Source organism: Gobio gobio (genome assembly GCF_949357685.1).
Source record: "Gobio gobio genome assembly, chromosome: 7".
In the NCBI taxonomy this organism is placed as follows: domain Eukaryota; kingdom Metazoa; phylum Chordata; class Actinopteri; order Cypriniformes; family Gobionidae; genus Gobio; species Gobio gobio.
This window is the reverse complement of record NC_137103.1, coordinates 4126968-4142142: the sequence shown is the minus strand read 5'-3', so window position 1 is coordinate 4142142 and position 15175 is coordinate 4126968. Positions and strand designations below refer to the sequence as shown.

At 37.9% G+C, this 15175-nt stretch overlaps 1 protein-coding gene across 1 annotated transcript; it reads left to right on the top strand.

The window, feature by feature from the left end:
- Positions 1-251: 251 nt before the first annotated feature.
- On the top strand, positions 252-12864 carry LOC307129159 (uncharacterized protein). Its single transcript, XM_079821363.1, has 3 exons — positions 252-309; positions 2635-2767; positions 9542-12864. Exons 2-3 carry the CDS (start codon positions 2683-2685, stop codon positions 10345-10347), a joined length of 891 nt encoding a protein of 296 aa, XP_079677489.1. The 5' UTR covers positions 252-309; positions 2635-2682; the 3' UTR covers positions 10348-12864.
- Positions 12865-15175: the final 2311 nt, after the last annotated feature.

Below are 15175 nucleotides of genomic sequence, written 5' to 3'. Positions count from 1 at the left end.
ATCTAAAGCTTGAAAATATATTTAGTTACGGATTAGAGAGTTTATTTTTTATCTCAAGAGAACAGAGCTGATTAAGAGAATTTAGGGTTTATTTATTTTTATTAATTTATTTTTAAATGAAATGGGTAAACTCTGGTTCACACTCCAATACAGTAGGTGGCGATAATGCACCTTAACGTTGGTGCCACCCGCCATAAAAAGAAAAAGAAGAAGAAAAATGAGTGAACAGGACTTTTATTTTGCTCTGTGATGACATCTTAAAGCTGCGCCGAGCTCCTGTGACTGTTATGGTGGTTAGACTGAAGAAAGGTTAGTGGTTTTTCGCTTTTAAATAGATACACACCGGTTTGATAGCTTTTACAAGAGGTGTAACTGATGTATTATTGAACATATCTTTGTAATATGCAATTCATGTAACATTGGTGCTAGGGATGCGCCCTGCACAAGTGCAGATAGTGAGCGTTTGCTCAGCTTCATCTGCTCACACAACGCGTCTGCTAATGTCCGATTCGCGAAACAATGACTCCTTTGAACCGAATCATTTTAACGACTGGTTAGAACAACTGATCCGTCCAACACTTGAACTAACGAACCAGTTTATTAATTTACTCAGAACTCCTCTGAAATGAGAACACAAGTGTGCTTACCCAATTCAGCAAGAGTGAATAGTAAGAATTAATTTAATCATCCACAGTCATTCAGCTTATTTATGTTGACAATGTGTAGTGAAATATAATTTAGTTTAGACTGGAGTGAGGTGAGACCAGAACAAAGTTGTTAGCTAGCTGATAATTTTACTAAATTGTGTATGGTAGAAAATTAGGCTATTTATAAATTTTTTATGCTACTTTTTAATAATGATATGATTATACCAAAACAATTATCATTAAATAGTGTAAAAATGAGGATCAAAAGAAACAAACATCAAGGTAGAGATCATACATAATATCAGATGTCAAAATAAGATAAGCAAAAATTACAAAAGTTTCTTTGCATTTATTTTACATGTATTGTTTTGTCAGTATTGCGCTCACAGATCATGTAGGTAGAGGACTTTACTGTGTGTGTGGATGACAATGTCTGTCAGAAACCACCGAAGACCATTTTTGACCCAGGAAAAACCCTGCTATAGGATGATCATTTTTATTTGGTAACACTTTAGAATAATGGTCATTAGTTATTGGTTAACTAAATTAGTTAACATTAACTAATAATGAACTGCACTTATAAAGCGTTTATTAATTTTGTTAATGTTAATTTCAACATTTACTAATGCATTATTAAAATCTTGTTAACATTAGTTAATGCAGTGTGAACTAACATGAACAAACCATGAACAGCTGTATTTATATTAACTAATACTAACAAAGATGAACAAATACAGTAACAAATGTACTGCTCATGGTTAGTTCATGTTAGTTAATACATTAACTAATGTTAACTAATGACCATTATTCTAAAGTGTTACCTTTTATTTTACCTTAATTACATTGACTTAATTTGATTTAAAAAGCACCTTCTTAGTTTTTTTTCGTTGCACTAAACATTATTTGATTTAACATTTTGGAACAATTATATACTTTGGTTTTATTTAATTTCACTGGTAAAGACTTTTTTTCTGTACACTGAATTTAAAAACAAATGCTGATTTAAGTAACATCTTTGTTTGGATTGCAGAATATGCAGTTGTTGCCTTTAATTTCACCTTTCAGTCTTTTAATTTCCTTTGTTAATTTCAAATTGCGGACTTGTTTTCATTAGCCAAAAGCCAATTTAGCCTGTTAAATACCAAATAAACATCTTGTTCATGTATACTTTCATTCTTTTATTGTGTTAAAAAAAATAATAATAATCGGAAATCGGAATCGGCCAGTTTTCTTGAAAAAAATCGGTATCGGAATCGGCCATGTAAAATCATGATCGGTGCATCACTAATTGGTGCGGTATTTCTGTGAGTAAATCCCTGACGAAAATGAACCATAGTTCTACTACAAATAAAGCCAAAAACACCCATGGTTATTATAGTTAAACCATGGTAACCACAAATTAACCATGTTTTTTGTACTCTAACCGTAGTTTTTTGTACTCTAACTGTAGTTTAACCATGGTATTTGTGGTAAAACTGTGGTTATATTAATGGTAGTCAATTAGCCATGGTTACTTCACTTTTACTATAATAAAACATGGTTCATTTATATAAGTGAAGTATATTCACATGTTAGTAACAAAAGGTGAGTCTCATATCGCGACCTATATCGTGAATCCGCTCATGATAAACACAAATTCAGACATGAAGAAACTGCTTTTCAAGTCAATTGAGTCAATTGAATCGAATGCTTTGCCAAATGACTCACTGATTCGAAGCTTGAATCGCCGCTCAAACATAAGCAAACTATAAATGTTTTCATGACGATACATGTATCCATAAATATGTACAAATCATTAAACACCCAATGTAAATCATACATTAATATGACGTGTCTGTAATTAGTTATTTTATTAATTTGTGTTTTTTGAGGCTATTTTTAAGGCCATGAACTATTTGCCTGACTACTGAACTAATTGAGACACAATTATTTTTCTTTCTGTGAATTATTATTCTCCTCTTAAACATGACTTTGTCCAAACACACAGGAGAACTCCTGGAGAAGCCTCTGAGATCCACGTGACACTGTTATAAAGATGGCGTTGATTAAACAGGAGAGTGAAGACATAAAGATTGAAGAAGTGTTCAGTGTGAAACATGAAGAAACTGAGGAGCAAACAGGTTAGTGTCATTCTCAAAGCTGAACTCAGTCCTGTGATCCTCTACAGAAATGAAGGATATATTTGAAGAATGTCACGCGTGTCCTAATTAAAGCAGTTTTATTTGACATGGAGACGGTCGACGTGTTGAGATCACATGACCAGAATGGAAATAAAGTGTTTGCACATGAACTTTAGAGGACATCTACACTCGCATTATATGGACTCTATCAGGGCTGTGCACAGACATTTGGAGACGCAGTGGCCCAAACCAAAAAAACGGGCACTATAAGGGGGTTGAGTATCATCTTAATGTAAAGACTGAATAACAAACCTTTTAATTGTGTAAATACAATTGTTAGGCTTTAGTGCTAGTTCAACTTAAGTTGTTGTAATTATGCTTCCAAAAAGTTGATTCTGCGCTAATTTGATCTCATATTTAATGTTTTTTTTAATGTTGTAGATTTAAGTAGCAAATGAGAATTGCAAAAATAATTGAATATATTTTGAGACAAAATGTCTTGTTTATGATTTTCAGTTTTGCTCAAAGTAAATAAAGCAACTGTTTTTCAATAACAGAAGAATATGTAAGAGTATGGTATTTGGGGTAAAGGCACAATAATAATAAATAGTTAGCTGACTTTTCCATTTTTTGACATGACATGGTTCGAATCAGATGGTAAATGTCATATAATAGATTGGGTGTCCACCTTAGTCCACCATCATATTTATAATGAAACCATTAGATTTAAAAAAATATGATAATAGTCATATCATATAATAAAAATATTTGTTTTTTAGTACTGTAAAGCTTTATTAAATTATTATGGGATCTCATTCAATGCTTTCAGAATCTATACTTTTATAACATATTTTAATATTTATTGAACAATAATGACTTATAAATACTGCAAACTGTGCTAAAGAGATTTTTTTGAACAAGTATTAATTTAGACATGATTAAAAGCTCATTTTTCTTAGGGTGTTCCTTTAGCCCCATTGTACTCCACTACAACTTATATAACCTTTTTTAATTGTGTATACTACTAATATGGTCTTAATAAAATAGCATAAAATTAAACTCAGATGATTGATTATGACAGGAAATATACTTTACAGCAGTTAAAGTGTGACAAACTGTAATAATACTCTATATAATGATTTACCTGCTGGAGCTTTGAATCCAGCGAAGGGCATTAGCCTCCCTTTGCTCTCTCTTCTTTCTTGTGAAGTCATTGTTTTTTCGTCTACAAAAGCCGCGTTTCCACCGAAATTACCCGGAACTATTTGTACCAGGAACTTTTTTCCCAGGAACTTTTTCTCCCCCAGACCTGCTACAATCTGCGTTTCCACCGCGGTCTAAAGTACCGGGGAGATTAGGCAAATTAGTCCGGTGACGTGGGAATGCGCGCGACTGCTTCTCCCAGTTACCGACGGACAGTAATCACTTTTGCGCGATACTGTCTGCAACAATAACAAGTGTAGGAGATGCAAGCAGCGCTGCTTTTGCTGATTATGTACACACATTACCAACACTGTTTATTTAAACGTGCACTTTCACCTGGTTTGACCATTTTAATGCAAAATGGGATGATGGGCAATCCAAAATCTGAATGTGTTGTAATAGCTCAATTCCAAAACAAAACATTTTCTATAAAAGGATAATGAGGTTTCAGTCATGACAGATGTGTGAAAAGTTAATTGAATGAAAACAATAGACTGAATTAAGCAGTTGAAAGATTAGGTACTAGACTGCAAGTATTTTATTTTTTATCACAATAACATCTCTTAACATTCTCACAAAAAAAAATTCACATGACTAGTATTACAATATGCTTCATTAAATGCATAATTTTAGAGACTTCTTCCTCAAATTTGAAATGAAGCAGGACCACACTTATGGCTTCACTTAAGTTGTGGTTATAAGTTATTATACGACATTCACATAGTTATACATTTAAAAATATAATATTTGGGTTTTCTAGATATGTTTATGTGCATATTCAGAAAGACTTGCGAGCAGCAGCCCTTTTATTTGCTTTCAACACTATATGAATACAATTAGAAAGTGGTTATATAGTTAGAATGTGGAAATTAAAGACACAGTGACATTTTACACATTTTACTTTATTTTAGACAGATTAGTTCTTACAAAATTAAAATAAAAGTGTGCAAAGACAAATAAATTACTAGAACAATAAAATGAAAATATAAAATGTGAAAACAACAATATAAAAAAAAAGTGTATTTTTCAGTAACCTGTCCAAGAGCTGTGCCAACATGTACAATATATAAAGTACAAGTGTGGTAGTGCAAATGCTTCATTCAAGCGGCTGGTCATTGTGGCTACTTCTTGAACGACTGGACAAACTGTCCAAGAACAGACAGAAACCCGGTCTGAAAGTCCCTCTGCTGCCGTCTGCTTTCTTCCGCTTCTGACTGGTGGAATGCCAGCTCTTGCCTCCTCATCTCTCCTCGGCCTGGCTATCCAGTAACAGCTGCATATATTGGTCAGTTCTTGTCCATGCTGCAGGACGGCCGGTCAGCATCCTCCATGTCCCTCAGTGCATCAAAAAAGTCACAGTCCTTTTTCCTTTTCTCTAAGTAGAAAACTTGCACAGAAACACATGGAAATTAATACACAAGGCAACCATGAAACAATAGAAACCATCAATTAATTATTTAAAGTGTTTTCACTACAAATAATGAACAATTGTTTGCCCAGCTTGAACAATGCCCAGTGTGCAAATTTTATCATGGGCAATTTAAGTTTACAATTAAAAACAACAAAACCATTAAGGATTACACATCAGTTTTTAAATATATACACATTTTTGTCAGCTTTATAACGTACTGGTGACGCGGGGGAAAACACGCTGGTCTCCGTTGCCTGCGATTCATCAGGGCCACTCGTTACGTCTGGAAAAGCACGTTGAAAAAAGTTACTGCAACGTGTTTAAACACTGCAACGAGTTTAATAGATGATACCAAGATGATATATTTACCTTCAACCCACTCGGATTCCTGGATGGTTTCCAACAACGCACTAGCCGAGTCTTTCGTTACCGCTGCCCTAGAAAAGGACGGTCTGTCCCAGCAACGCGTCCAGGCGGTCATACCACTTGTTGATACGCCGGTCGGAACCGCTCCGGTTGTTATGATCCTTTAATTTCTTGTAATCTTGTCTTAATTTCTTCAATTTCTCTCTGCACTGTTTTCCAGTGTGACTGGAACCGAGTCGATATCTTCAGGTAACGTTATACCTTTTCATTACGGGTCGCCGTTTCCAGTTCCCGCTGGATGTCCTCCTCTGCATATATGCTCAATAAAGCCTGAACCTCGTCGTCGGTCCATCGGTCGAATTTATTGTTGAACTCCATTGTTGCAAAAAAAATATTTACTGAACGCAAAACCCACAGAACTCACCTCGCAAAAGACTTGTAAATATGGCGGTGGAAAAAAAAAATAGCTGCGAGAGCTCAACCAATCAGCATGTTCAGCGCCCAAGTCCCACCCCCGAAAGTTCGCGAACTTTTCAAAAGTCCCACCTCGCAAGCAGGGCCGTTTGGAGGGGGAAATATTTACCCGGAACTTCATTTAGACCCTGGTTCCTGCGGTCGAAACACACCGAGTTCCCCCCCAAAGTTCCTGGTTCCGGGGTAAAGTTCCTGCGGTGGAAACGCGGCTAAAGTGTTTGGTGTTATTTATATTAGATCAGATCAGGTACAATAATTTAATTTATACTATTAATTATCTTCCAAGAACGTGGATATTTTGCACAAGTTGTTAGCATTATTAAAAGACCGGGAGCAAAATATTACAGACAAAAATACAAAAACAAACTACCAAAATACTAATTCCGCAGATCAACCACTGTCTGTAATGTGGATTGTAGTTTGTAATCGACCTGAGAGCGGGCATTGCCACAGACTGAGCGCGATGCCTCGAAGCGAGTGGGAAAACACGGAGCAAATTAACGGAATGGTGTTTTTTTTAGCGGAACTGAACGCTTTTATGGGAATCCGCCACCTCAGATTTCATAAGATCTCACTCTAATATACGTCAAAATGGGGCAAAAACTACCAGAGGAGAACCATCCTCAGAGAAGGATGATTCAAGATTCAAGAGATTTATTTGTCACATACATAATTATATAGAGCATATATAACCAGCAGTGAAATGAAAGTCAGGTCCGCTTCATGGACAGTGCAATATTAAAGAAAAAAAGAAAAATACAACACAGATGAAAATATTCATAGAAGTACAATATACACAGATAACAAATATTCATAAATAAAGCTATGAGAAAATGAATTAAGGTTAATGATGTACAAGAGGCAATGTGCATATGTGCATTATACTGTAGTCTTAAATATTAAGATACACAGGAATGTATAAGAGGTAAAAGTGCAAACGGGTCGACACTGACAGTATGTCACATCGAGGTAGTGAATGATGAAGATCTTACTGATAAAGTGGATATTAAGTAGAGACATCAAGATGTTAAGAGGCTGGTTTTGTATTTAAGAGCCTAATGGCCTGGGGGAAGAAACTCCTCCTGAGTCTCTCAGTTTTTGCCATCAGACTACGGAAGCGCTTACCAGATGGCAGCAAAGTAAAAAGATGGTTACTGGGGTGGATGGAGTCTTTGATCATTTTAACAGCTCTGCTTTTGCAGGATGAGAGTAACACATCTAACTAGGGATGTTCATTTAATTTATTTTCCCTTAACCGACATCCTTATAGCCGTTGTGCCGCTGAGCTTTAGGTCTCCATTGCGTGAAGTTCTTTAGCTAGGTCTACGGATTGGCTTGCAGCTGATCTGGACCTTCGCCATCAAATGGCGGGATTTTATTATATCCCCATAGCAACACCTATCGGTGACACAGTGTCGAGAGACCGACTCGAAAGGGAATGTCTCGGGTTACCTAACATAACCTCGGTTCCCTGAGAGGAGGAAACCAGACATTGCAGACACTGCCATGTTACATGACTCACCTTTATTTACCGTTAATGGGAATTTTTGGACGAGAAGGCCTGGCTCTCAGTCTCCGCTCTAATTCATCCCAAAGGTGTTCTATCGGGTTGAGGTCAGGAGTCCTGACTCTAGAGCAGTGGAGACGTGTTCTCTGGAGTGACCAATCACGCTTCTCTGTCTGACAATCCCATGGACGAGTCTGGGTTTGGCAGTTGCCAGGAGAACGGGACTCGCCTGACTGCATTGTACCAAGTGTAAAATGTGGTGGGGTTGTTTTTCGGGGGTTGGGCTTGGCCCCTTAGTTCCAGTGAAAGGAACTCTTAATGCGTCACCAAGACATTTTGGACAATTTCATGCTCCCATCTTTGTGGGAACAGTTTGGGGACGGCCCCTTCCTGTCCCAACATGACTGACCAGTAGGCCTGTCACGATAACAAATTTTGCTGGACGATAAATTGGCCAGAAATTATTGCGATAAACCATAATATCGTCGTTCTGAGACCATTTTCATCCAAAATAATGGCATAATAATGCAGGTACACCTTTTTAAAGATCTATAAACTTTTATTTCTAAAGACTATTTAACAATGAAAACGGAAAACATTTTAAATATCCACAATAAATGAACAAAACCAAAAAAAGCAATGGACACTCCTGTTAACAAAAAAATGCACTTGAATAAACAGCTGGAAAACTGCAGCGGATGATTGTGTTGTAGGAAGTGCTGGGAATCAATTAATTTTTTTATTAATTAAATCAAATTGTTTTTCTGTAATTAATCACGATTAATACGTTTTTAATGTTTTGATATTGTAATAATTTCAGTTACACTCCAAATTAATGTAGAAAAAATGTATTGACAGTATATTTTAAATATGGTTCTGTTCCCATTGTTCTGGGATAAACATTAATGACAGACATCATCAGTGCTCCTGTCACTTTAAGAACAGCCACAGGCGAACATGCGCGGGACAGCACATGAGATTCGCGTCATCTCATTTCCTCACAACTCTTTCATTTAAGACTCCTAATATGAGAATACTCAAAATTCTCTGTGTTGTTGTTGTTATTGTTTGTCCATGAGCAAAAGAGAACTCGATGGGAGCAGGAGACTGCGTCGAGTGTGTGTGTCAGAGTGTCCCTCGGTTAGCTGACATGAGACGCAGCCACACTGACAGGACACTGACACACACACACACAAACACACAGGACATTGATATACAGCGCGTTCTCCTGTGTCTTGTCACGCTTAGAAGCATTTACATGTATAAGAGCGTGATCATGTCATGTATGCTCGGCAAAAATGAATATAAAAACGGATGCTGGAAATTATCACGGCCGGAAAAATTATCGAGCTCTTTTTTTATTGTGCGATAAATTGATTTATTGACTATCGCGACAGACCTACTGACCAGTGCACAAAGCGTCGCTCCATAAAAACATGGATGAGCGAGTTTGGTGTGGAGGAACTTGACTGGCCTGCACAGAGTCCTGACCTCAACCCGATAGAACACCTTTGGGATGAATTAGAGCGGAGACTGAGAGCCAGGCCTTCTTGTCCAACATCAGTGCCTGACCTCACAAATGAGCTTCTAGAAGAATGGTCAGAAATCCCCATAAACACACTCCTAAACCTTGTGAAAAGCCTTCCCAGAAGAGTTGAAGCTGTTAGAGCTTCAAAGGGGGGGCCGACTCCATATTAAACCCCTCATCAGTAAACTTATTTCTGTAGGTTTTGATGGCTTGTGTTGGATTTTATGTATGTTGTTCTGTGCCATTAAACTGGTGTTAACTTGTATTTGTCTTTTTTCACTTTAGGCCTGGTGCCGCTGAAAGAGGAGAGTCAGGAACTGAATAATATAGAAGATAAAGATCAGTGTGAGAAACATCAGGATTTCATGACTGGAGAGAAATCAATTCAGAAGACCAAATCTAAGAGTAATTTAAATTGTGGTCAGTGTGGAAAAAGTTTCAGTCGAAAACTAAACCTGGAAGTCCACATGAGATCTCACACTGGAGAGAAGCCTTACTCCTGCAAACGGTGTGGAAAGCGTTTCACTCAAATACGAAACCTTGATGTCCACATGAGAATTCACACCAAAAAGGGTTTTACCTGCAAACTGTGTGGAAGTAGATTAACTCAAAAACGAAGCCTTAATGTCCACATGAGAATTCACACTGGAGAAAGACAATTCATCTGCCAACAGTGTGGAAAGAGTTTCAATCAAAAAGGAAGCCTTAATCTCCACATGAGAATTCACACTGGAGAAAGACAATTCACCTGCCAACACTGTGGAAAGAGTTTCAATCAAAAAGGAAACCTTCAAGCCCACATAAGAATTCACACTGGAGAGAAGCCTTTTTCTTGCTCTCATTGTGGAAAGAGTTTTGCACATAGAAACACCTTTAAAAGCCACATGAAAATTCACACTGGAAAGCCGTTCATATGTGATAAATGTGGACAGAGTTTCGCAACAGCAGTACGTCTCAAGTATCACATGAGAATTCACACTGGAAAGAAACCGTTCACATGTGATGATTGTGGGAAGAGTTACAGTCACAAAAGAAATCTTCAGGCTCACATGAGTTCTTGCAAAAGAGGGGAAATCGTTTATGTGTTATAAATGCTTCACAAGTAAAGTAACCACAAGCATTCTCTCAAAGAAGTATGGTTTTATGTCATCAGTAGCTGCGTTTCCATTACCCTTCAAATTGCGCAAGTTAGAATTGTGAATTGAAAACGCATTGCAAAAATTCCCATATATTGCAAAAAGTTGCCCTGTGTGAACAAAAGGCAGGACCAATGCCGTGAGAGCTTTAGGTGCCTCACCATTGATTCTTACTCCCCGATAATTGCAAAACACGTCCAGAGAGCAAAGAGATCACAACAAACGCAATCTTTGCTCAAATCTTGGGGAAGGGATGCCGCCTCTCCAGCTAAAAGGAATAATGTATCAGGAAGCCACTGCAATCCACCAACATTCATCCCAACCCCTATCTCCCTTTGTTGGTGGAAGTGGATGTCGCCATTAATCAAGCTCACCTATTCCCCTTCATCCCTTCACCATGGACACCATCTCACCCCAGCACAGATACAGTCAGCGTCTGGTCTCTTCATTGTATTACCCTGTAAAACTCTACGAGTAAGACAAAAGTAAGACTTTTCATGACCAATTTGAGACTTCCAGTGGATTGTTCATCTCCTTTATGTTTCCTCTTCTTTGCTCATATTCTCTTCAAGATGTGACGGTACAGTAAACGATACATGTTTACTTTTACTTTTCATTTTAACGGAAAGGGTGGAGCGATCAATTAACGACAGAAAGGGAAATGAAGGCAAGGTCTATTTAAGCAGGTTGAAGGACACGTCACAAGGTATGCAAGTTCAACCTGATCTCACAGAATTCCGTGAAATGAACACGGGTCCCTTAACGCAAAATCCGTGACAGTTTCACGGAATCGCCGAAAATTCCGTGATGGGTCCACGGAAGTGATTCATATGCAAGTCAATGACAGTAAAAAACAGACATGATTTTATAAATATTTATAGGCTACTTTTATATTTTGGAGCAACTAACTCCACTCCTACCCTAAACCTACCCACTCTCAACAATATAGAACACATAACAGGCAAATACAAGCACAGTCACAGGTATTTATTGCAAAAACTGACCAAAAACAGTATAAAAGTATTAACTCATGTTGCATTCCAAGTCTTCTGAAGTCACACGATGTCTTCATGTAAAGAACAGAGTTGATCTTAATGTTTTAATCGCTAAAATGATGATCCCGCCGCTCCGTGAACACACTCATTCATATCTGATTCAAATAAAACACACGACTCTTTAGCATGACGCGATCGGTCACGAGACACACGAGAGCCAATGGCATTTTACAATCAAAGCTGACGTAATGACGCAATTGGTCACGAGACATACAGCCAATGCTGTCGTAATGTTTCTCCCGGCGGCAAATTTGAAATTTATTTTCGATCTTTGGCGGATGGACTCACTCGACGCTGCTGATCGCTTTTGGGGATTTTCTTCACACAAATTAATCGTTTGGCCTCGGAACACTTGGAATATTTGTACTTTTGGAATAAACTGTGCCTGCAGTTGTATCTGCCTGTTATATCCTGTTTTTTATAATACACAAATGGTTAGGTTTAGGGAAGGGATTGGGTTACGAGTTCAAAAGGAGTCTAAATACTGTAAAAAATAAATAAAATTATGCTGGCTGATTAAATCGAGAATCACACTCCATGTCATAATGGCAAAAATCATAGTTTCATGATGATAACCATGCCCAACGCGTCTGTATACTGTCATTGACTTATAAAGGCATCACTTCCGTGGACCCATCACGGAATTTTCGGCGATTCCGTGAAACTGCCACGGATTTTGAGTTAAGGGACCCGTGTTCATTTCACGGAATTCTGTGAGATCAGGTTGGCAAGTTGATTCGTGAAAGAGAGTGAAGGAAAACCATGTGGAATGGAAGATGGCGTTTGTTCGAACTGATGTTACCCGTGCAAACTGTCTGATGCGACGTGGAGTCTGGCGATTCCCTAGTGGCGCTCTTTAAAGACCGTCTGCTGTGTGGAAAACTGTTCACAAGAGTCTAAGGTCCGTTAAACTTTCTTCCTGGAGTCTGGTGAAGTCCAATCTTTACTCCAGTTACGATTCCGTACGCCAAAAAATGGGTCCGTGTGCCCGACGCGCAATCTCACACTCATTCACACATTATCAAACACACACGCATTCCATTCACATCCGCACATTGGTTTATTGCTTATACGTGTTTTGATTGTTTTAAGTCTAATGCATTTTCATTTAATATTGCATGTTGTTTTGTTTTTCAACCATGAAATGTGTATTCAATAATGTATTTTTCTTTTCCTCTTTTTGTTTTATGAAAAGTTTGGCATGTATGTGGACACGAATCTGCCAGTGTGGACGCCCAGTTATAGTTAACTCTTATCAGCTGGGATTTCGGCTGTAGCGTCATTTGTGAACTGTGATTATTGAGCGTGTTACCTTATGATCTATAAAGGTATACTTTTTATTTAGTGTTTGCTTTTTTTATTATTTGATTTAAACAAGTACCCTTTTTGAATAAAGAAATAAATTCCATTGAAATTGAAGCTTGTTTGGTAATCTTTGTTTTTTGTGTAATCAGTGGTTTTCTTTGCTTACCGGGGTTGTTTATATTTTTATCAGTTTTAAAAAACTGTCTGGCGCCCGAAGTTTGCATAAAAGAGAAATGTATTTAATTTAAGGGCAGCCACCACCATTGTTATAAAGATCACAACTGAGTTATGTCCAGTTAACTCAGTTTCTGTAGTCCACCAGTACCTGAAGAGTTGTGTGCACTACAGCTGTGACAAATATAATGGTAGTGACCATTTTGTTTTCACAACATTTGCTGCTTCAGATTTTCACATTTCTATGGTATACTGGGAAAAAAAGGAGACGCATTTCATAACTCTTAAAGGCTTTTATTAACAAAAGCATTGAGAAGAGTTGATATTTCTTCATAGCCTCTGCAATTTGCTCTGGCATGCTGGATATCAGCTTCTGGACCAAATCCTGACTGATGGTGATCCATTCTTGCCTTATTGGGAGTTGATCACAATTGGTGGGCTTCTGCTTGCCCACTTGTCTTTTGAGGGTTGACCACAGGTTCTCTATGGGATTAAGATCCAGGAATTGCCTGGCCATGGATCCAGAATTTCAACGTACAGTGGGGAGAACACGTATTTGATACACTGCTGATTTTGCAGGTTTTCCTACTTACAAAGCATGTAGAAGTCTGTATTTTTTTTATCAAATGTACACTTAAACTGAAAATCTCATTGTATGATTTTTAAATAATTAATTTGCATTTTCTTGTATGACAGTTTTTCTTTAAGAAGCCCTCCTGTTCTCCACTCATTACCTGTATTAACTGCACCTGTTTGAACACGTTACCTGTATAAAAGACACCTGTCCACACACTCAATCAAACAGACTCCAACCTCTCCACAATGGCCAAGACCAGAGAGCTGTGTAAGGACATCAGGGATGAAATTGTAGACCTGCACAAGGCTGGGGTGGGCTACAGGACAATAGGCAACAGCTTGGTGAGAAGGCAACAACTGTTGGCACAATTATTAGAAAATGGAAGAAGTTCAAGATGAAGGTCAATCTCCCTCGGTCTGGGGCACCATGCAAGAGCTCACCTCGTGGGGCATCAATGATCATGAGGAAGGTGAGGGATCAGCCCAGAACTACACGGCAGGACCTGGTCAATGACCTGAAGAGAGCTGGGACCACAGTCTCAAAGAAAACATTAGTAACACACTACGCCGTCATGGATTAAAATCCTGCAGCGCACGCAAGGTCCCCCTGCTCAAGCCAGCGCATGTCCAGGGCCGTCTGAAGTTTGCCAATGACCATTAGTAGTGGGAAGTTCGGATCATTTTACTGACTCGAATCTTTGAGTCTCGTTCAGCAAAATGAACTAATCTTTTTTCGAGTCATTTCGTTCATTTCAGAAAAATATAATTAAAATGACATGTTAAATAGCCCAACCCATCTAGTACTTATGAAAATGTTGATTACATTTGTAAAACTAAATAAAAATAAACTATAGGGTACTGCAACCAAAGCCAAATGATAAGAAACTGAAACGTTTAATTAATTGATTAGTTGTTGGGTCAGGCTATTGCAGTCTAACTCTGTTAGTTCAACTCACCTCCTGATCCAAGACATTCTTTCTTTTGCAACTTCATATTTATCACGTTTGTTCTCCGCCTCTCGTGTCTTCGAACTCCTCGAGACGTTAGTTGTCGACTCGTCTGTGTCTGATTCTGATCTGGGGCCGGGCCATGTGACACAGGTCCGGGAACAGAATGATTAGTTCATCTTTCGAGTCTCGAGTTCGGGTTTGAGTCTTTCGTTCTTCCTGTCAGTCCCATAGAGTCTATGCTGTCAGTAACGGAAACAGAAAAGATTCGTTCTTTCGAGTTCGCGTTTGAGTCTTTCGTTCTTCCTGTCAGTCCCATAGAGTCTATGCTGTCAGTAACGGAAACAGAAAAGATTAGTTCTTTCGAGTCTTTCGGGTTTGACGTTTGAGTCATTCGTTCTTTTGTCACGTGTGACTTCTCGTCTTGAACACTAGTTCACAACCTTTTTACTAACAAGCACGTAGTTATTTTTTATATTATTTTTATTTTTTTATATATATAATTCTCAGTTAATATCAGACATAATCAAATATGGGAAATATATTGACTATTCAAGTCTAACATCACAAATTCAAGTCAATTAGACTATTACTCATTTTGAATCATATAGCACAAACACACACACACATACATACATATGTATATGTATGTATTTATTAGATATATATGTGTGTGTGTAATATGTTTTTGTATAGGTGCTATAGGCCTATAAGCTATGTTACAAA